This window comes from Labeo rohita, chromosome 17 (assembly GCF_022985175.1).
Source record: "Labeo rohita strain BAU-BD-2019 chromosome 17, IGBB_LRoh.1.0, whole genome shotgun sequence".
NCBI lineage: Eukaryota > Metazoa > Chordata > Actinopteri > Cypriniformes > Cyprinidae > Labeo > Labeo rohita.
In genome coordinates, this window is record NC_066885.1 from 22173465 (window position 1) to 22195196 (window position 21732).

The following is a 21732-nucleotide window of genomic DNA, read 5'->3' on the forward strand; positions in this document are numbered from 1 at the left end:
CCTAGCATCCTCTTGCATCGCCCTGGTGGTCCCTGAACCCTAGTTTTAAAACTCCTTGCACTACAATGTCAGAACATGGTGATATATGTTCAGGAGAGATTTTCTATGAAATACTACCTAGAAGCTCCCAATAAAGCACCAACTCCCAATAAATCAGGCTTCGTGCGTCTGTATTTGATGAACTCATAAACATCTTTCCTTCCTGATGTGCTTTCTTATCTGCATTATGTCCCTGAGCTGCGGAGGCTGCTATATTCCATGTTTTATGAAGGGTTCAAACCCTCCGCCTGCGGTAAACTCTTCATTTTTTCCCTGTCACTATATCTGGCACTGACGGTTAGATGGCTTTTGTGTTCTTACACCTTTGAAAGAAGATGAAAGCGAGGCGTCATGCCTGTGTACCAAACACCTCGGCTTCATTAATTAGTCTGATGCATCTTCCCTTTCACACACACACCGTTCAGAAAACTCGAAGTCGTGCCCTCTCGACCCTCTGCCCCCCGCCTGCAACACAAGGCAAGAGAAAAAACACAATTTAGCCAATTAAAAAGATACATTTCAAGGCGATTCTTGCAAAAAACGCTCTGTAGTTCTGCATTGTGGGTACTTAGCAAGGTCCCATCGTACATCAGGGTCCTCAAGGGTAACGCGGTCTGCTCTACCTCCGTGAAAGATGGCTCAAATCTTTCTCTCTGTTTCCAGCCGAGTACCTTTCGAAACCATCACGACAACGCCTTCTCTAATGGCCTCCTGTCTAAATGAGCAGCGGCGGAGTGTGCAGCGGTGCCGCACTGACCCTGTCGCCATCCATTAGGCACTGTGCCTTTGGAAACACCGTCTGTCTGTGCCAGGCTCTCATTTGTGACACTACGGTACCATGCTCATCCCCAGATGGAAGCTGCCGTTTTGTAATAAGTAAAGAGTGTTGGGACTGGCTTGGATGTGTACTGGAAGAATGACTTTGGACCTCCAGGGACGGGTCTAATCAGGCTTCTGACTGAGAGGAGTAGCAGACAGCAGTGATTTTGGGCCTGCATCTGCAGCACATTAGCGGAACGCCAACATGAGCTCTCACGCAGACAGCCAACTGTGATTTCTGGGCTGCCACACTGAGTAGTTCCTTTGATAACAGACATAAATTATAAAGTGGTTATTGGAGAAACTATTACAGACTGCTCTTGATCATCATAAAATATATTTACATGAGGCAAGGGACTTTATTTATATCCAAATGCTAAATAATTTACAAATCCCAAATCCCAACAGCCTGTTCTCATTATGATTCCCAGGTACTTGAACGTAGTGTTTACGCATACATTTTTCTGTGTTTGGATATACTCTGAAACAAACAATATGAACTAAAATGTAAACATTGATTTTAATTAAATGATTTTTATTTATTTGTAAAAATAAAATGCTAAAATGGATAAAATGAACACAGAACCTGATATTACGGAAAGTAGAATCCTTACCAGTCAAATCGGGTAAATATGTTAAACAAACGGAATGAACTGTTAATGACATTAAAATCAACTATTTATTCCAGTAATTCGATATTCTAATAACCAAAAAGGAATTGTAAATACAGTTGAGATCAAAAGTTTACATACACCTTGCAGAATCTGCAAAATGTTCATTATTTGACCAAAATAAGAGGGATCACACAAAATGCATGTTATTTTTTTAGTAGGTACTGACCTAAATAAGATATTTCATATAAAAGACGTTTACATGTAGTCCACAAGAGAGAATAATAGTTGAATTTTTTTAAATGACCGCTTACATGCGCTTCTTAACACTGTTGTTACCTGAATGATCCACAGCTGTTTTTCTCCTTGGTTTTTCAGCATTTTTGTGTATTTGAACCCTTTCCAACAATGACTGTATGATTTTGCAATCCATCTTTTTACACTAATGACAACTGAGGGACTCATATGCAACTATTACAAATGGTTCAAATGCTCACTGATGCTTCAGTAGGAAAAATGATGCATTAAGAGCCGGGCAATGAAAACTATTTGTATTTGCAGATCAAGAAAAATGTAACTTATTTTGTCTTCTGGGAAAGTATCTTCTGAAACTTCTGAAGGGCAGTACTAAATGAGGAAAAAAAAAAAAAAAAAAAAAGATATTTAGGCAAAATAAGAAAAATGTATACATCTTCGTTCTGTTCTAATGTTTATATCCCTTGCTCTTAGTGCACTCGATTTTCTTCTGGAGCATTCAGAGTGTTCAAATACACAAAAATGCTGAAAAACCAAAGACTTTGATCGGGAAAAAGAAAACTGTTCAGGACAAACAAGGGACTCATGAACAACTATTACTAAAAAAAAAAAAGCCGTGGATCATTCAGGTAACAACACAGTATTAAGAATCAAGCATATGTAAACTTTTGAACAAGGTACTAAAAAAATAACATGCATTTTGTATGATCCCTGTATTTGTGCATCCCTAAAGTTTGCACAAATATACAATATAAAATTGTATATAAAATATACAATCGTGCTTATGGATAGCTAAGACTTCTAAGCAGGGTTCATCATTAACTAAAAACATAAAAACATTTTAAATTTAAAAGTTAACCGAACTAAAACATATGGATAAATTTTAAATAAAAGCTTAAACTTATTTCAAACGGTTCCCAAGACAACATTTTTGTTTAGTTAAACTTAATCTACTAAAATAACTAAAACTAAAATACAACGGTTCTTTCTGGTCCTCAAAAATCTCATTGGTTGAGAGGAGTGTGATATTCTAGTGATATCGGAACACCAGCGATTTCACTGTTTGTATCATGTGTATACATATATATATATATACACACACACACACACACAGGTGCATCTCAATAAATTAGAATGTCGAGGAAAAGTTAATTTATTTCAGTAATTCAACTCAAATTGTGAAACTCGTCTATTAAATAAATTCAGTACACACAGACTGAAGTAGTTTAAGTCTTTCTTTTAATTGTGATGATTTTGGCTCACATTTAACAAAAGCCCACCAGTTCAAAATCTCAACAAATTAGAATATGGTGACATGCCAATCAGCTAATCAACTCAAAACACCTGCAAAGGTTTCTTGAGCCTTCAAAATGGTCTCTCAGTTTGGTTCACTAGGCTTCCCAATCATGGGAAGAGTGTTGATCTGACAGTTGTCCAGAAGACAATCATTGACACCCTTCACAAGGAGGGTAAGCTACAAACATTCATTGCCAAAGAAGCTGGCTGTTCACAGAGTGCTGTATCCAAGCATGTTACCAGAAATTTGAGTGGAAGGAAAAAGTGTGGAAGAAAAAGATCCACAACCAACCGAGGGAACCGCAGCCTTGAGAGGCTTGTCCAGCAAAAATCGATTCAAGAATTTGGGTGAATTTCAAAAGGAATTGATTGAGGCTGGGGTCAATATATATATATATATATTGACCCCAGCCTCAATCAATTCCTTTTTATATATATATATATATATATATATATATATATATATATAAATAAAATGACAAAATCACAACAAAAATTACTTTACAATTTCCAAGTGAAAATGTTTCAAATATTAGCACACTATAATAGTATATCAGTGATGCTAAAATTAATAAATAAATAAATAAATAAATAAATAAACTTCTTAAAACTAAAATCTTTTTAAGATTTTATCTCACTTACCTTGCAAGCTTTAATAAAATCAGATTTGGAAGATTTCTACTTTGTTTCCAGGCAGACTGATTTAAAAAAAAAAGAAAAAAAAGAAAAAAAGGGTGCACTTAATTAGAGAAGTTGTGTAAAAATCAGCCAATCAGATTAGAGCTTGCCAGATGAGAAAGTACTTTCTGGTTTTGTCAACAAATGCATCAAACTGTCTGTGAACAGACTGTGTGTGGTTGGTGTTTGTTATCTGAAGCTGAGGCTATTGTGTAAATATAAAGACTTACCCCCCAAAAAGTGTTTTTGGCAAACAACAAGTAAGGACTGTAGTTCACTTCATTATTATTTTAAACTGTTTAATGAAAGACCACATTGTAAAATACAAAGTCAATAAATTAGTCAGACTACATTTTCATTGTGCGTTCAGCATGCTGCATGCAAAAAAAAACAGGTCTACTCGCAGGGTTGCTTCTGCGACAATTCTTCTATGCAGTACCACCTTACACATGAAGTATGAAAACTGCAACCTATTAATATTGATGCCAAAGAGAAAATGCGTCGCTTAGACCTGTTTCACACATCTGCAGCATCTAATTATTGAAATGTTCATCAGAGAGTTCCAGGTAGCGAGAAACCCACCCACACCAACTCCTGGCTTGACACTGGTTGACCCTCTTGATAATAGCATAATTATAACCTTGAATTCCAGCTACATGAGTCTTAGTTCATTTAGAGCACACATCAAACATCAGGGAAATGGACCCGGCGAGTCTGTGTGTTTGCGTTCCCTCGGTTGTAAACAGCAATTCTGCTCTAGATAAGGAGGCCGAAGGTAATGGAGAGAAAATCCTTTTAGAGCTCGTCATGCTCTGTACAGCGTCTAGATTAGGATTTCTGCTTATAATCCTAATGAAAATCGGTGCTGGAAATGACTTTCTTAATCAGCTCATACAGCGGCCTGTGCCAGCTTCTTTAGTTTGCCCAACAGCTCGTGTTATCTTGCACACCTAGTTTGTTTACAGCTTTCCAAATGTAATTGAGACCACACCAATTGGCTGGTAGAAACTGACTTGGCCTTGAAAGGCGAAATCCTCTCATGTTATGAGCCGCTCAGTAAAACTGGGTTCAGATCTCTGCAGGGAGCAGCTAATCATTACAGGGGTTTGATTTTCCCCAAACTTCGATCTTAACTTTCACAGGTTTTGGAAAGCAACAGAAAGAATGACCTACTTTGGAAACGGCAGGCTGTTCTGCTCTCTAGAAGTGGCGTCGTGCATTAAAAAAAATGACTTCAAATGTCTTCCATTTTCTTCAACACACCGCAAAGTACACAGAAGCACAGAGGTCAGCCATTTGCTTCAGTTGGAGTCATTAGAGTTGTTTTTCAGAGTGTGCCTTGATGCATTTCAGTAGGCAAAATAATATTTTTCCAGTGCAAGTATTCAGCTACAGACGAAATGCCCTTGAAATTTCTTTGTTTTGTTTCCAAGCACAGACATTTACATTACGGCAGTCGTTTTCAAATACATAAAATTGATTACAAACGTTTTAATTCCACTGAAAAAGCATAAAACTACTATGTTCACCTTATTCAGAGACTCGAAATGCAGCCTGTCCAGCTTTACGTCAGGATCCCAGTGTATGCAGTGACACAAAAAGTGTGTTTATCTCTTAATTGGTGGGATGAGAACCATCCCTTCCATTGTGCTGGCTTGTCTCTGCATTTCCACTCTCATATTTTGCCTCGATCGTTCCAGCTGCCACTGCAGTACAGCCTCTCTCTCCCTCAGTTCATCCAGAGCAGTCGACGCCTGGAGCATCCCGCCTGTCACTGCCAGGCCAGGTTCTCCGGTGTGGAACCTGTGAGGTGGCTTTGTGGGCTGTGGATCCTGAAGACATGGCAAAAAGCCTCTTGATGTGATTGCGGAGGTGTTAGTGAGACGTAGCCCCTCTAAATAGCCTGAAACCTTCTTCTCCACTTCCATTCTCTGACTTTCAGAGAGCCGAGAAGCCCCTTGACGTCCCCCCTAATGAGAACGAGAGCTTGCTGAGACTGATGATTTCAATAGACTGGAATACTGATCAAACATCAAATGGATACTAATATCAAAAAGAAAGGTATTGCGGTAACACGGATGATCAAGTACGTGGGAGTAGAAATGTCAGTGAGTATCTCTTGCATCAGTAGGAATGTGTTTAGAATTGATGTGAAGAAATTTCAGTCTGAGACACTCAGAATAAGACCTCAGCTGTGGCAGGCAGTCATTTATTGTAAAACAGGTTAGATCTGAGATTGTACCACATCACAAAGACCACCTAATTATCCACCGGACCAACCACATTGAATTTTCATACAATGAAGTGTAATTTATTCAGGCAATAAAAGAATACAATGATGAGATGACCTAGTTTTTATAATTCTTTTAGCACTATACTCCCTCATTATGGAGATATTAAAACACCCCTTGAATCTGCTTGAAGAACCATTGAACAGGTAATAAAACATGATGAGGAAAATTCTGCATGCACAAAACAAATGGGGAATAAGTGCATATGGAAACCCAAAGAAGAGGAATACTAATAACGATTATATTATTATTAATTTAATTATGGTCATTAAGGTATTTAGGTAATTGATTTAAGACCTATTATTATTATTATTATTATTAATATTAATAATAATAAAAATATTTGGTGTATAAAAATAATAATATTTAGGTAACTGGTTTTAAATAAATTATAAGTAATAATTAAAAATATATAATGTTTAATAATAATAATAATAATAATAATAATAATAATTAGGTAATAGATTTTAAACCAATATTTTAAAAAATATTAATAAACATATGTTAAAAAATAATTACATCTAGGTAATTAATTTTAAAGCTATTACTATACTACTACTACTACTACTACTACTACTACTACTACTACTACTATCTTGTATTTAAAACAACAACAATAATAATAATAATAATAATAATAATAATAATAATAATATTTAGGTAATTGATTTTAAATGAATTATTATTATTATTAATAAAATATATTATGTTTAAAAATATATAATAATAATAATAATAATAATAATAATAAGGTAATTGATTTTAAACATTATTATTCTTCTTATTCTTCTTATTATTATTATCATCATTATTAATACAAATATTTCATGTTAAATAATAATATTTAGGTAATTGATTTTAAACCTATTATTATTATTATTTAAAATATATTTTATATGTTTTATGTTTTATATGTTTAAAATAATAATAATAATAATAATAATATATTAATAATAATAATAATAATAATTTCATTTTTTAAAACCTAATAATTTTAATAATAATAATAATAATAATAACATATTTTTTTAAATAAATTACCTAAATATTACTATTATTTTTAAACAATATATTTTTACTATTAATAATAATTCAAATCAGTTACATATTATTTTTTTTTTAACATAATATATTTTTAATATTATTGTTATTATTATTATTAATAATAATAATGTTAAAAAATAAATAATAATAATAATAATAATAATTTTAGATAATGGATTTATAACTTAATATTAATTATTATTAATAAATATAAATTAGTCATAAAACAATAATAATAATAATAATAATAATAATATTATTATTATTATTATTTAGGTAACTGATTTAAGATATATTATTTTTATTAATACAAATCTATTACTATAATATAATACTATATATTATATAATACTAATTATTAATAATAATTACAGTTATTAAAAACAATAAAATGCTAGTATTAATTATATAACTAAAAAATATTGTGGTATTTAGATAATTGTTGAATGACCTATTATTAATAATAATAATTTATTATTATTTAGATAATTGTTAAATTACCCATTATTATTATTATTATTATTATTATTATTATTAATAATAGGTCATTCAACAATTATCTAAATACCACAATATTTTTTAGTTATATTATTAATACTAGCATTTATTATTTTTAATATACCCGTAATTATTAATAATTAGATACATTTTAATAAGAATTAATATTTTCATTGTCACTGTTTCTTTTTTTTGTGTATGTATGTTGTTGCTTTGCCAATATTCTATGTAAAATAATAGTGCTTCTAAATCCAAAGTGTAAGGTAAAAAGAAATAAAGGATGATGTGATGAACACATCAATGTGATGGGACTGAGTTTATATAAATCTTTAAACTTTGACTGTCAACATCTCAAGCACCAAAACTGAGAGCACTTGAATTTTAAAACTTTATAAACTTTAAGCAGTGAAATCTTGACCTTATTATAAGTTGAAGCCTTGCCGTCGGCACTTATGCGGGTGGATCTTACCTACTGGCCGGTCATTACCTGTGAGGTAAGTGTGAGAGTAGACTGCTCTATTCTTCTGCCTCTCAGTTCTGTCTGCAGCCTTAGCAACATCTTGTCAAGTCGTCTGACTGCTCTCCTGGTCTCATCGCCGTAGGGACACCTCACCGTGACAGCCCGCTCCCCTGGTGGCCAATCCCCGGGCTTCACCTCGGACGCATCAGCGAGGGAGCTGTCGATCACGCTGTCCTGCACAGAGACAAAGGCATGAGTACAACAGGTCTGTCAGGAAGCCCTTCTGAGACAATTGAGATACACTGTGCTCAAGCCATGCCAGATCAGCGAGTTCTGCTAAAAGAATTATATAGTCTTTGGATTCATTTACTAAAGAGCTAGCAGAAGACTTTGTTTGCTGCTGGTTCTCATTTACAGTCAGAACATGCATACTGTGTAGTTTGTTTTTGTCAAAGTTCTCTTTAATGCGCAATCAATCACAATTTAACTCGATTTTTATTTTTTTCTCAGAAATATGACTGGTGCCTATGCAAAAAAAACAAAAAACAAAAAGGTTTCAGACCTGTTATTTATTTTGCTCTGAAACACACTACATTTTAAACAGTGCAAAGCCAGTTTTTCAGTATTTAAAAAGAAAAACATAGTTAAAACATTATATGTCAAAAGCCAAACCAACCAATTACAGGCTGAATCACAACATATGATTTAAACCACTTGGAAAAATCTAACAAAAAGACAAAGATACAACACTGTGTAAATAAAGATACAATACAATCCCATAAAGCTCTGTTACTGACATAATCACATTAAAAATGACAGAAATATAGAACTACTGATTTAAAATTTCTTATGTTGTATATAAAAACAATCTATTTCAAGTTTACTGCAGAATGTGCATATAATACAATTTAATTTGAGAGTGTAGGGACACTGACTATATTATATAATTTGCAGTGCTTCATGGGAGCAGGTGGTCACTAAAGAGTTTTTTAACGCAGTTAGCTTAGTGTGTTTTTCTGATTGGTGGAGATTTCTTTGCAGAATCATGGGAAAAGATCTCTACTAATAAATTCACCCAATAAAGAAAATGAATGGGATTTTTAGCACCAGACCTGGCTGCTGGCATTCTGTTTTGTTAACAGTGTACCCGCAGAGCTAGAGCTAGAACAAGATGAGCATTTGAGATTAAAAAGTATATAAACTGGATCGTTTAGAGCCATTTGAAGCTGCATTTAAAAAATGCCATTTAAAACTAAATGCAGATTTTTAACGGCCAGACTGGATGAAACCCTGCTATGATTACTCTACTTTAAAAGCATAAATTTGATTTAAACAACAGGTCTACATAATAAGACCGCTTCCATAGACCGCTACTTGAAAACTGTCATGTTCTGCAACCAGGTAGGCTCCGCCCACAAAACAACATCATCACTGTTTGCAAACACTGGTCTATAGTTATAGTTACTGTTAAAATTATGCTCTTCGGTGTGGCCCTTAAAGGGGTGGTTGATTGCGATTTCACTTTTTTAACTTTACATAGAATGTAATGTTGCTGTTTGACCAACAATATCTGCAGTTACGACGCTGAAAGTTCAATGCAAATGGAGATATCGGGCCTCATTTATCAGTCGAATGTAGAAACAAGCACAGATCCGTGTGCACAAATCAACTTGCGACAGGGTTCATGTGTGATTCATGAAACATTCGTATGCCGCCAGTCCCGTCGTACGGCGACATTTACATTTACAATTATTCTAATTCTTATTTTTGCATGATGAATGGATGGTTCATTTTTAACAGCTGAGCTTTATTCAGCTGATCTGTACATCCCTGCACACTTACATAAGCTTATAATCACTTGTGCTTTTAGGCCAAATCCATGCTAAAAAGAATAACATTAACTGACATCTGGACGTGACTCTCTGCAATCTCTGATGAAATCAGTTGGGTGTCTGAACACCTACTGGATCCTTGGACAAAAAGTTTACAGGGGTTCACCCAGTTTAAGAAATTTCTGATTGTAAAAATCTAATTATTTACATTTTTAATGTACTGTTTTTGTTATAATGTACTGATTCAAATTAGTAATCAATAATAATTCTTATTTTAATACTCGGCGTGCCTCCCTTGACATGCTCTCGCGTTTGAACAGGCAGCAAATCTGGTGCTGGCGCAGACGCATCAGGCGCAATCAAACATATTTCAAAGGAAGCCGGCGCCATGGTCCTTACCGTCTTTACTGGATGATTTGAGCAAATATTTACATTTATTCACATACGAAAAGCCGACCCGCTACACGACTCCCTTCAAACTTAATCTGGAATGTCACCTTTTCTGTCACAACCTTTCAAACAGGTGAACAGACACACACACACACACACACACACACACACACACACACAAATGAAATTGTTTGCCTGATGACAAAAATATTTAAAGCGGGTTCGCATTTTAGAAAATGTAGTTATTTTTGCGTCATTATTGATTTATCTCATCCACCCCGACCCACCCGCAAATAATCAGAATGCATTTTTTTATTACCCGACCCACGGATTATCATCAGCGCCTGCGGATCATTTAAATATCACGCCCCTAAAAACACCCGGTTAGGAAGCCTTGCCCCTAGAGATTACGACATGGAGAAATGCAACCCGGCCAAAAAGAGGAAGTAAACTCATTGACTGAGAAATTGATCTTACTCTAAAAACACCCTTTAACCTTATATTTGCAAACAATAGCATTAATTTATACAGCATGTATATACCAATAAATATAACGGAACATTTATGAACATTATAACCTATTTAGTTCTACTTAATCCACAAGAAACTTTAAATTGAATGGTATTACAGAACAAGAATGAAAAATGAGTAGTTATCAAATTTTATATTAAACTATAAAGTAAAACACAAATTAGACTAGTAAATACAGAATACAAATGTTGAGCTAAAATGAATAAGTAAAGCGAAACAAAAAAATATTTTGGTGCTTCATGCTGATTTTACAGCAGAAAAAAATTTAAATTGAGCAGTGTAGCTTTTTATGTTTAGCTGACTGCGTTTTAGTTTGATTAATGGCTGAAATGTCAAGTTAGCAATGCTGATATTTGTGTGTGTGCGTGTGAAGCGCCTGCGTGATCAGTTATATTTAATAAACTAAAGATATAACAAAATGCACTAAGAGTGTCACAAAAATTAAAGTGGCCTATTCTTGTTGCAGAGTTTTTTCCTTTTGTTAATCTGTTAATTATTTAAGAGAAATATATTTCTTGTAGACTAGCCCGATTTGTTTTATTCCTTTTATAATTTCTGTTTTTCTCCATTCACCGAAGTGCAGCAGGTGGGTGATGCGACGATGTGTGAATCCTCATGGTCTGTTGTTTATGCTATTTGTGCATATAAACCTAACGCCCTAAAAGAATAATAAAAGCTTCATTTGTCAGCCAGGAAAATAATCTAAATGAACAAAACACTGTCATTATACAATACTCCGAAATTCTCTATGCTGCACGCAAATTCAGGCTAACTCAAAACCAGCGTACACAAGTTCAGACCTGACGTGAGATTTGATCATAGCCACCGCTCACGTCTATATTGATAAATTCCAAGTTTTGCGAAGAAAGGACTGTACGTCCAAATTTCTGTCGTACATTCGTTTCATAAATGAGGCCCATTGTCTTTTAAAATTACGTCAGTTTAATGCCTTAAAAATAGCTTGTATGGACTACGAGTTATTTCCCAGGTTGGTGACATCACAAACCCAGACATTTACATAAACCCCACCCCCAGGAACATGCAACAAAGGAGGCGAGGCTAGAAGAGGAAGAGTTGTTGCCATGGCATCAAAACTGGGTGCACAAAAAAATCTATTCATATGTGAATCGCGATTCTGTCTTCTAACGATTCTAATGGATTCACAAGTTTCAAAATCAACATTCTAAAGCAGCGGTTCTTAATCCTGTTGTCTGCCCCATCAGTGAACTGTTTTCCAATTCTACACTTTATGTGTATAGACAGACAGTTTTTTTTTACATAGCTATGAGAAGCATTAAACATGAATGCACACGCAGTTGTTGTGGTAGCGAGCAATACTTGCCGGCAAACACTTACTGCTACAAAAATGCTACAATGCAATAGGGGTCGAACGATATGTGTTTTTCAGGGCCGATGCCGATACCGATTATTACAGATCAAGTAGACCGATAACTCATATTTTGAACCGATATATATGTCTAGTGTAAAAATTTTAATTAATGTCAAAATTAAGAATAACAAGGGCTCTGACGAAAACTGCCTTCCCTGGTGTTAATTGAGTGTAGAAATCCCACACTGCACTTCTTTCTCTTGTCTACCTCTGTGCATCCATCTACAATAAGGGTAATATAAAGAGAGAGTTAAAAGTGGGGCCAGCTGACTGTATGCTTCATAATTAAGCCTATGAATACTGTACTACAGCTAAACAGCTTGGGGAAATGTAAGTATTTGGCTTTAATAATTTACATGTTAGAAATGTGTATGTAATACCGTTACCTCTTGTAATTCCTCATTAATTCTTTTCTGATGACTAAAACAGAACCTAAAATAAAAACAAGGTAAAAAAAAAAAACAAGGTATATAATAAGTCTAAATAATTTAATTGTCCTCATAGCTCCATTGAAGTTGTTAAGAAGACCACTATTTTCATGAAACTATAACAATAATAGCCTATTATAGGCACACTTAGTTTAATAGCCTATTGAAATGTATTTATTTTGTCATCATTTTGTGCCTATGTGACACTAGAAATTTCAGCAAGTTTTAATTTAGAGTACAGTGCAAATGCATGGCGGAAATCATAGATAATATTGAGGTGTTTTGCAACTTCAGTGTGTCATTAATGGATTGAGAAAGCCTCCGGTTAGCAAGTGCTTTTGGTGTGCAAGAGTGTTCCGTGTTGATTGGTCAGACTTGTGACTCTCAACAAATCAGATTGGCGGTGGGCGGAGATTGCTCTTGGCCACAGAGTGGTGAGTTCTGATAGGCTGCATCAGCATCAGAGCCAGAGCACGTTTCAAAATTAAATTATTTTATCTGCAAATCGGCTTTGAAAATGACCGATACGATAATCATAAAAATGCCTAATATCGGTGCCGATAATCGGTCGACCCCTACAACGCAATCACGTATTCTGCTGTATTAAAGCTTTAATCAGGATAAAACCGTATATTAGAAGCAAACATAAGCAGTAACACTTACAAATAACAGTGTATCTGAAAGTATGAGACAACAACAAACAAGGAAACATTCCATTCTAAAACAGGTTTTGCGCGATCCTCTTCACTAATATTCTCTGGGTCTCATTTGGGCTCAAAATCATAAGCAATATTGGTGACATCATCGTTTACAATTCAACCAGAGCACATGCCTCTGTGGTGCGGGGGCGTGACGTTTCTGCACACGCGCTATAGGCGGTTTAGCGAATCACAACCAGGCCAGCTAACCAATCTGAGACCATTGCGTATTTCTGATGGAGGGGCTTCATAAAACCAGGAAATCATCAAAGTGTTTATAGGAGAAGGGACTGAGCAGTTTCACATAAAGGTAAATGATGTGAAAAATAATGCAGTTTTTTTTTTTAAACGAAGCATTAACACATGTTAGACTGCACCCCATAAACACAATGAAACCTAGGAAAATAAAACAGTCAACCACCCCTTTAAGGAGTTTAGAATATACTAATAACCCAACATACGAGCAATAATAAAAGCAAGCACCACTGATTGTTTTCTCATTAAAACAGTTCTACAAAATGTCCCGACACTTTGGAATAACTGTGTGAAAGTGTTTTGGGTAGATGATCCACTTCACTCAAAGCCAGACTTTGTGCGAGCACCTAAGAAGAAAATCAATTCTTTAAGAACCTGTGCTAATCAACAGCAGCTCAACCAATAGCTGAAGCTTAAGAACTGCTTCCATCACTCTTGTGGACAGTGACAAAACAATCCTGCTCAAATAGCACTCCATCTACAAAATGTTTGGCTTTCATCAGGCACTATAGATTTCCCATTGATGCGGTGGGCATGCTATTTGATTTCCATTCCCCTTCTTCCTGTTCTTTGGACCAGGGAACTTTTGTCTGCGTTTCAAAAGTCTAAATTGAATTTCTCACTAAAAGGCTCCAAAAATTGAATTAATGGGGTTTAAAGTATTTCCACAACTTAGTTTGATAGAGGTTATCGTAATTCACCGAAACCTCACAATGCGCTTTATTCTGATTGTGCATCTTCTATCGAGGCTCAATATAAAACAACCATAAGAAAGAGTAATCATTATAATAGTATGATATGCAGGAAGTGGGGAAACGAAAAGCCCTCCTCCACTGGTCCAAGTAAAAGACACCCGTGAGCTCACCACTCTTTCAGAATAGCAGTTAAAACATCCCTTTTTACTTCAAAATGCACACTGAGAGTGAAAAATGAAACCCCTGCCAAGTGCTCAGGACCCACTTCTGCTAGCCGGGGACTTCTTTACAACTTCATTTCAAATTGGAGAGGTGCCAGTGTGAGTGAGGGCTCTTGTCTGCCAGATTCAGAGTCCTGGAGCACCAGTGCATCACTGTGAGTGACAACTCAAAGCTGGGCAAGGTTACTGCGGGCAGACCGGCAGTCAGTCTGGCTCTCAAACCACAGTAAAGTAATATACATATTAGATTTAGCATCATTGGTAACTTTTCAGAGTAAACCAATTCGGTCGTGCTGAAAATCTCCCACATCTGTCCGGATGAACTGGCCAAGCATAAATACCTGGGGCTGAACTGCCATGTGACAGCGTGAACAAACAGAATATTTGATAAAGGAGCGTGAGTTTGAATCTCAAATTCGTTCCAGCATGGAACACAGCAGACGTACCATCCAGCACCAGAATAAATGTTCGTGGAGTTTCCAATCCAGATACGCCTCCAGAATTCCATTCAACGCTTGTATGCGCTCCAGCTCCTGAAATGAAATGTAACAAGAAATCCTGATTACACACGAAGTAGCTCTGTTGTTTTAAAACAATGAAACCCCAAGTGGCCCCACAGTGCAAGTACAGTTTTGTGCACGCTTGGCAGCCGCTTTGATCTGTACTCATGGGCAATTTTTTTTCCCTGTAGGAGCTCAGCTAATACCTCACATCTCTGCAGTTAGACAGAAGCGCTCCAGGGACTTAGGCTGATAACTCTTCTCAGCACCCCACACAGGCTGAAGGGCAACGGGGAGGGAGAGAGATCCCTGAGCTGCCCACCCTAACTTACGCGGCTTGAGAAGAGAGATCTAATAGACGGTGTCTGAACACATCCCGCAATGGATACTTCACATACTCAGGCCTGACAGACCAAGGTCTGGAACACCTGGAGAAAGCTATTAGTTAATAGCATGAAATAAAATCTGCAATCTTCTCTAATGGGTGCTTGACTCTGCTGCCAGGCTGTTTTGAGCCAATTACCCAAGGCATACATGACATAACTAATTAATCTGAAGTCACACAAAAAATGATGTCATGACAACGCAGATTGGCTGATGACACCATAAGAATGTGCACTGTCGCAAACTCTTCACTAGCGACTACACTGAGCAATGAGCCTTACAAAAAGAAGTGGGCGTAGGTTATTCATCTAATACAATATAGTGAAGCCATTAAGTTGACAAACAATGTGTTAGCTGGCCAAATTCATGCCTGCTCTATGTGCTATTATTCATGAGTGTGGGAGTAAAATGGCAACAGACAGTACAGTAGGGATACAGTAGGGCCAGTTTTACTAACAGCTTGTGCTAGCGCAAACCATCTTTTGGGGTTACAACTCCACTGTTAGGTTTTGCTAAAGACATGCAGTGAAGAATTGGCACTAAAAAGGTGTGGACATAGTTATTTTTGCGCCTGACCTTAAATATGCATTTGTAGGAGTTTCCTTTTCAGAGGAGAGTATTCAAATTAATCACACAATGCGTTTTACTAACGTTTGCACTCGTCAAATTACTGCCATTTGCGCAATTATTTAACGCCCAAAAAAAGCATGTCTTAAACTATTTTGCACTTAAAATGGCTGCAGTTATTGTTGCTAGGATGAGGCAGAGAACAGAGAGCACCTGGTAGAAGAGAGAGGATTTTTCCACATGTATTAATTTATTTGGAATGCCAGAAGAACACATTATTTGAACATATTTTTACCAAACCATGTTATGTTTAATTTTCTTCAGGAAATAAAAGACAACTTGGAACCCTCAACTAGGAGTCACGCAATATCAGGTCTAACAAAACTTCTAGCAAACCTTCATTTTTTTGGCCTATGGTTCTTCTTTCAACATACTATGGCATCTTTATTTCTTTATTCTTTATTTGCGACTACGTTAATTTGCGGTAGCTTGGTATATTGCGTAGGTCGATATGTAAATGAGATGTTGCGTCTGTGTTCTTTAATTTGGGCATTGTTAGTAAATCACCCGCAGAAACTTCTACGCCCATTGGTGCTCTTTTGGAATTTGCCCCGTTTAGTAAAACTGGCCCATAAGCTTTAGTCAATTATACAGACCAGTTTTTACAACCATCTGTTATAATTTAAAACATTGATTCAACACAGATTCATCTGCATCACTTTTTGTTAAATAAAAAAATATTAGTCATACACATAAATATGAAAATTGGCATTTAACAATTTTAATTTACCATACACTTATTAAAATGTTAAATATTGAAATATTAGAATATTATACACTAAATTTCTATTTCAAGTTAATATTAACATTTTAATTAAGATTAAAATGTTAATATTTATTTGAAATAGAAGTTTATTTGCTTTTTCAAATGATACAAATATATTATTTTTATAAATGTTATAAAAATATTGTCATTTTATAACAATGTAATGCTTCCTAGCTGTATTCCTCCTGTTTATGTAGCAAATAACTGGAAAACATATCATGACTGGGTTTACTAGATTAGAAGTTGGTTTTTACTGCATTTTACTTCTTGCACTAAACATTCTGATTACAAGGACTGTTCGAAATAATTCCTTTCATTTGAAAAATAGGAATGCAGGCCCTAGATAGCAGCATTTAAAAAAAAAAAAAACACTCATAATATCTCTTTTCTTACATCCCTTTTCTTTATATACCACTCATTCTTTCACTTTTTTTTTTTTTTTTTTTACACACTCCAACCTACCTGACAAAAACAGCCCCTTCGTTAGATGTCAGGAGGAAGACTTTTTCTCAGACATAAAATACTCTTACAAAGCCTCTAAAGAGCAAGGGGAAGAGGAAAAGAACAGGAGAGCGTGGGCCTTTTGACTTTAAAGATCAAGATCCACACTCTTCAAACAAGCAGGATTTCCCACCTTGTCAATCTGTCACACCAAAGCATGGGGCGACAGGTACACAGAGGTGGATGCTTCATTACAACCATCTCCAGAACAAGCCAGGAGATGAAAAACACATTGACAGCTGCGTGCAATCATTCGCCGATTGAAATGAGCTTGTTACCTAGCTTACGGCAGTTATTATCGAGCGCTGATCACCATATGCTCTGATGACGGATAGAAGCACTTACCATACACCAAAGGAATACAAATGCGACAAGAAATCTCTGGAGAGAATCTAAATTAGTAAAGGTGTCACGTGTCATGTAATAACAATGATCTGGGGCTGAACTCGTAACGCTCGCCCAGTGTTTAATGCAGAAATCCCGAGACCTACATGATCTCATGCCAATCTTTCATTAAAATGTTTCAGCGTTTTCATGTCACCTTGTCAAGAGCAGTTGATGTCATGTTGCTATGATTGGAACCGGTGACGTGAGGCTGACACACAGCAGAGGAGCTGATGTTGGAGATGATCTAGAGAAAAAGAACACAGGATATTATTACATTTCCGCATTTATATCTACGGTTTCTCAGATTTTATTTTTAGTGACTTGCCCTGTGGGTGAATTTGGACCTCTCCTCCTGGGCTGAGAGTAAGCTCTTCCACTGAAGTCTAAGTTTCCCATATTGCCACTGCAGTGCCTGCACTACCTGGTCTGTCTTCACTGTGGTATCCGCTCTTGGTCCACATGCTGATACATCAAGCTGTCCCGGTATTAGTCCTCGAACAATCTTATATGTTCACAAACATGTTATGAAAAAATCATTACAGTAGCCATCAAGCATTATTCTATTAAAGCTGAAACAACATCTGGAGGGAAAATGTAAATCAGAAATCCTCAATACAAAAGTAAAGATAAAGAAATCCTTCGGTAGATTAAGGTTTTATGATATAACCCCAGGGGAGACATGAACCCCAAGCTGGTTCCAGGGGAGATTTTGCTTTGTTAAACCCATAAAACAGGAATTGCTACTTACAGCTGTTGGTTTAAACAAATAATAACGTTTTGATCTTTTATGTAATTAACAGCTTAACACATAATTAATTTACCTTTTTAAAGAAAACAAAAATATGCAAGTGTTGATTGTGTTGATTTTAGATTTTAATGTTAATCATAGCAGTATAGAAACTACTTTTCAAAAGTTTGGGGTCTGTAAAACTCACCAAGGCTAATTTATTTGATCAACAATACAGTAAAAATTGTTATATTATGAAATTTGTTTGTAATTTATTCCTGTAACAGCAAAGCTGGATTTTCAGCAGCCATCAGACTTTAGTGCCACAATATCCTTTAGAAATCATTTGAATAGTTTTTCAGGTTTCCTTGATGAATAGGAAGTTCAAAAGAAGCACATTTATTTGAAATAGAAATCTTTTGAAACATTCAAATGTCTTTGTCACTATTGATAAATTTAATGCGTCCTTGCTAAATTAAATGATTCATTTCTTTTTTTAAAAAGAAACTGACTGACTCCAAAATTTTGAAAGGTAGTCTGTGCACATACCTAAACACATCAAACATAAGTATATTTATACAGCACTCATTTTCAGAAGAATGCAACATTTGGTCCTATTAAAAATGTTTACATGCAGGTACTAAATTACAGATTCTGTATTATTCAACCTACTTTGTAAGGATTTTATTAACACTAATGATACTAATATATGCTAACAAAAAGGAACATGTTTCTTTAATGATAGACTTTGTCTGTGCTATGATGTTCTGGGTTTTTTTTAAAGCCCACCTTTAAATTTCTGATAAGGTTCCTATATGTAACCCAGGACCACAAAACCAGTCACAAGTGTCAATCTTTAAAAACTGAGATTTGTAGTTCATCTGAAAGCTGAATAAATAAGCTTTACATTGATGTATGGTTTGTTAGGATGGGACAATATTTGGCAGTTATACAAATATTTGAAAATCTGAAATCTGCAAAAAAAATTATAAATACTGAGAAAATCGCCTTTAAAGTTGTCCAAATGAATTTTTAGCAATGCATATTACTACTCAGAAATTAAGTTTCAACATATTTAAAGTAGGAAATTTACAAAATATCTTCATGGAACATGATCTTTACTTAATATCCTAATGATTTGGGGCGTAAAAAGAAAAATAAAATCTATAATTTTGACTTGGCTTTTGAATGCATTTGGCTAAGTAGAATGCTTTAAATCATAATAGCACAGCACTTCTCCTCAACATAAAGCATTTGAGTTATTACTCATGACTGTAGCACAAACAGTGTGGGATGAGTTACACGCTGATCTACTGTATATTAGAATTATTAATCTTAGGTATGAGCAACAGCGTTGCTTGTCTTAGCAAGCACCACTACTGAAACAGACACTTTGAAAGCCTCCATTAAATTAAAGTTTAAGGATTTAAGCAATTAGACTTTCAAAAAGAGTGAAACAGTGTTAAAATTGATCCTAAAAGCAAACAGGATTTTATTTATTGTGTTTCGTTCATGATTGCTTTTTATTAGAAAGTCAATTAGATTAGTCAGCCAAGAGCAAATGGAACACGTTAACTGCTTAGTCTCTCAGCCATGTGTAATGTTCTTGAGAGGCTGCTGATTGGATTTCAAAAACACTTTTTTTTAATAAGAACTAGTTGAAATTCAATGCTTTGTCCATGAGCATCACAGTGCATAAAATGAAGCTATTCTGCTCTCTGCTGGCCTTATATAGAATAACACGTGACAACTTTGTTTTTTATTTGCAAAATAATTTTAACATTAAAACAGGAAAGCAAATTATAAAATTAACAATGTGATCCTTGATTGGGTCACCAAGACTCAAGGTCTCACCGTTGGTCCAGACGAAAGACTGTCTAATTGATGAACATTCTCAGCCAGCAGGACGTCCAGCAGATTCCCTGTTGACAGCACCCAGCTGAATGCAAGGAGCAGATCTCGGCTTCCCACCTCTTCTATGTGACTGGGGGGCCGGGGTCCCACCACCCACGGAGCCCCATAGCCACAGTGACACAGAGCACTCCTGACAAACAGCAGCTGCATATCTGCAAGCACAATACTGTGAGTTCTATAAACAATAATGTATTACACAAGGACTGCAGCTATGGGCAATGATCAATTTACTGTTGTCTTGGTCTTTAGAGTCCTGGCACGCACAATCCAGAGCAAAAGCTCTCTGCAAAATCCTTCTTAGCAAACTCCACATGTCCACTGTCTGAAAGCAAAACATATTATGAGCACACTAAGCAGGATTTATCCTAGCTAATGATGACTTATCTATCAAATTATCCTAAATCGAATTAGAGAGGGGGGGAGGAGTATCATGATGGTACTATAAGGTAACGTACTATTATCTTACCGCATCTTTTCTGTTGAATTTGGCTCTCCTGAATGCCTCTGCTGTCGGTATCGACTCGACGCTTAATGCAGACAGTAATTTACAAAGAGAAGTAATAACTTCTTTTACTTTAACACTCTTTTCGCGCTGCATTTTGCATGTAGTATGTTTACAACATTAGTGGTCGTCAGGCAACAGACACTTCCTAGTTGAGTGACATTTGCGCGGTTTTGATTAGTTGTTGTTTTGGCGCGCTACATGATTGACGTGAATCCTGACCAATAGGAATTGTAGACAGCCCACCTTGATACGTCATAATGTCTGAACTTATTATTCAGTTATTTTGTATATATATATATTTTTTTTTATGTTTTGTATATTTAATTTCACTTATCACGTATATTTCTATTTTCCGCTCCATGTTGCTGTTGTTTTTTTAAATGAAGAAATACACTCACAAATCTCATATTTTGTCAGTAACGTTTATGATAACCGAGTAATGAACTGAAAAATGAAAAAGCATAATAATTATGATAGGTCATTCGCTGCTGGGGGATAAAGTCAGATGAATAAGTAATTAATGCAGTAATTAATGAAAGAAAGACACAGCTTCACATTGTGAAGAACTTTACCGCCCCCTAATGTTTACGACTCGTCGCTCATTCTCTAAATAAAAACATTTCGTTAACACTTTACAATAAGGATTTATTTAACTTTAGTTATCATGAACTAACAAAGAAACAATGTGTTAAATCATAGTTAATTTACTACTGCATTTTTAAGATCAAAAGTTGTAACCGTTAACATTAATCAATGCACTGTGAACATGAACATTTTTATTGACTAACCCCTGGTGAAAAAAACAGCATATGCTGGTAGGTATGTTTTGATGCTGGAATGCTGGTTAGGTAGGTTTTGATGCTGGTTTAAGCTGGTCCTTTGCTGGTTTATGCTGGTCCTTGACCAGCAACATGACCAGCAAAGACCAGCAAAAACCAGCAAAGGACCAGCTTAAACCAGCTAAGGACCAGCATAAACCATCAAAGGACC

At 35.6% G+C, this 21732-nt stretch overlaps 1 protein-coding gene across 1 annotated transcript; it reads right to left on the reverse strand.

Annotated features, from left to right (window-relative positions):
* Positions 1 to 3980: 3980 nt before the first annotated feature.
* On the reverse strand, positions 3981 to 20892 carry tedc1 (tubulin epsilon and delta complex 1). Its single transcript, XM_051133735.1, has 8 exons — positions 20704 to 20892; positions 20469 to 20559; positions 20178 to 20389; positions 17922 to 18098; positions 17751 to 17840; positions 14878 to 14964; positions 8019 to 8225; positions 3981 to 5668 (listed from the first exon to the last, which is right to left on the reverse strand). The coding sequence occupies exons 1-8, from the start codon at positions 20833 to 20835 to the stop codon at positions 5306 to 5308; spliced, it is 1359 nt and encodes a 452-aa protein (XP_050989692.1). The 5' UTR covers positions 20836 to 20892; the 3' UTR covers positions 3981 to 5305.
* Positions 20893 to 21732: the final 840 nt, after the last annotated feature.

What these genes read in the sequence shown, in the direction of transcription:
- tedc1 (XM_051133735.1), bottom strand. Translation starts at nt 20,835, where the DNA reads ATGCAGCGCGAAAAGAGTGTTAAAGTAAAAGAAGTTATTACTTCTCTT. An exon ending in AATTCAACAGAAAAGATGCG is followed by an intron (nt 20,560 to 20,703) that starts GTAAGATAATAG and finishes TTTTGCTTTCAG; the next exon opens with ACAGTGGACATGTGGAGTTT. An exon ending in GGTCCAAATTCACCCACAGG is followed by an intron (nt 17,841 to 17,921) that starts GCAAGTCACTAA and finishes CTTTTTCTCTAG; the next exon opens with ATCATCTCCAACATCAGCTC.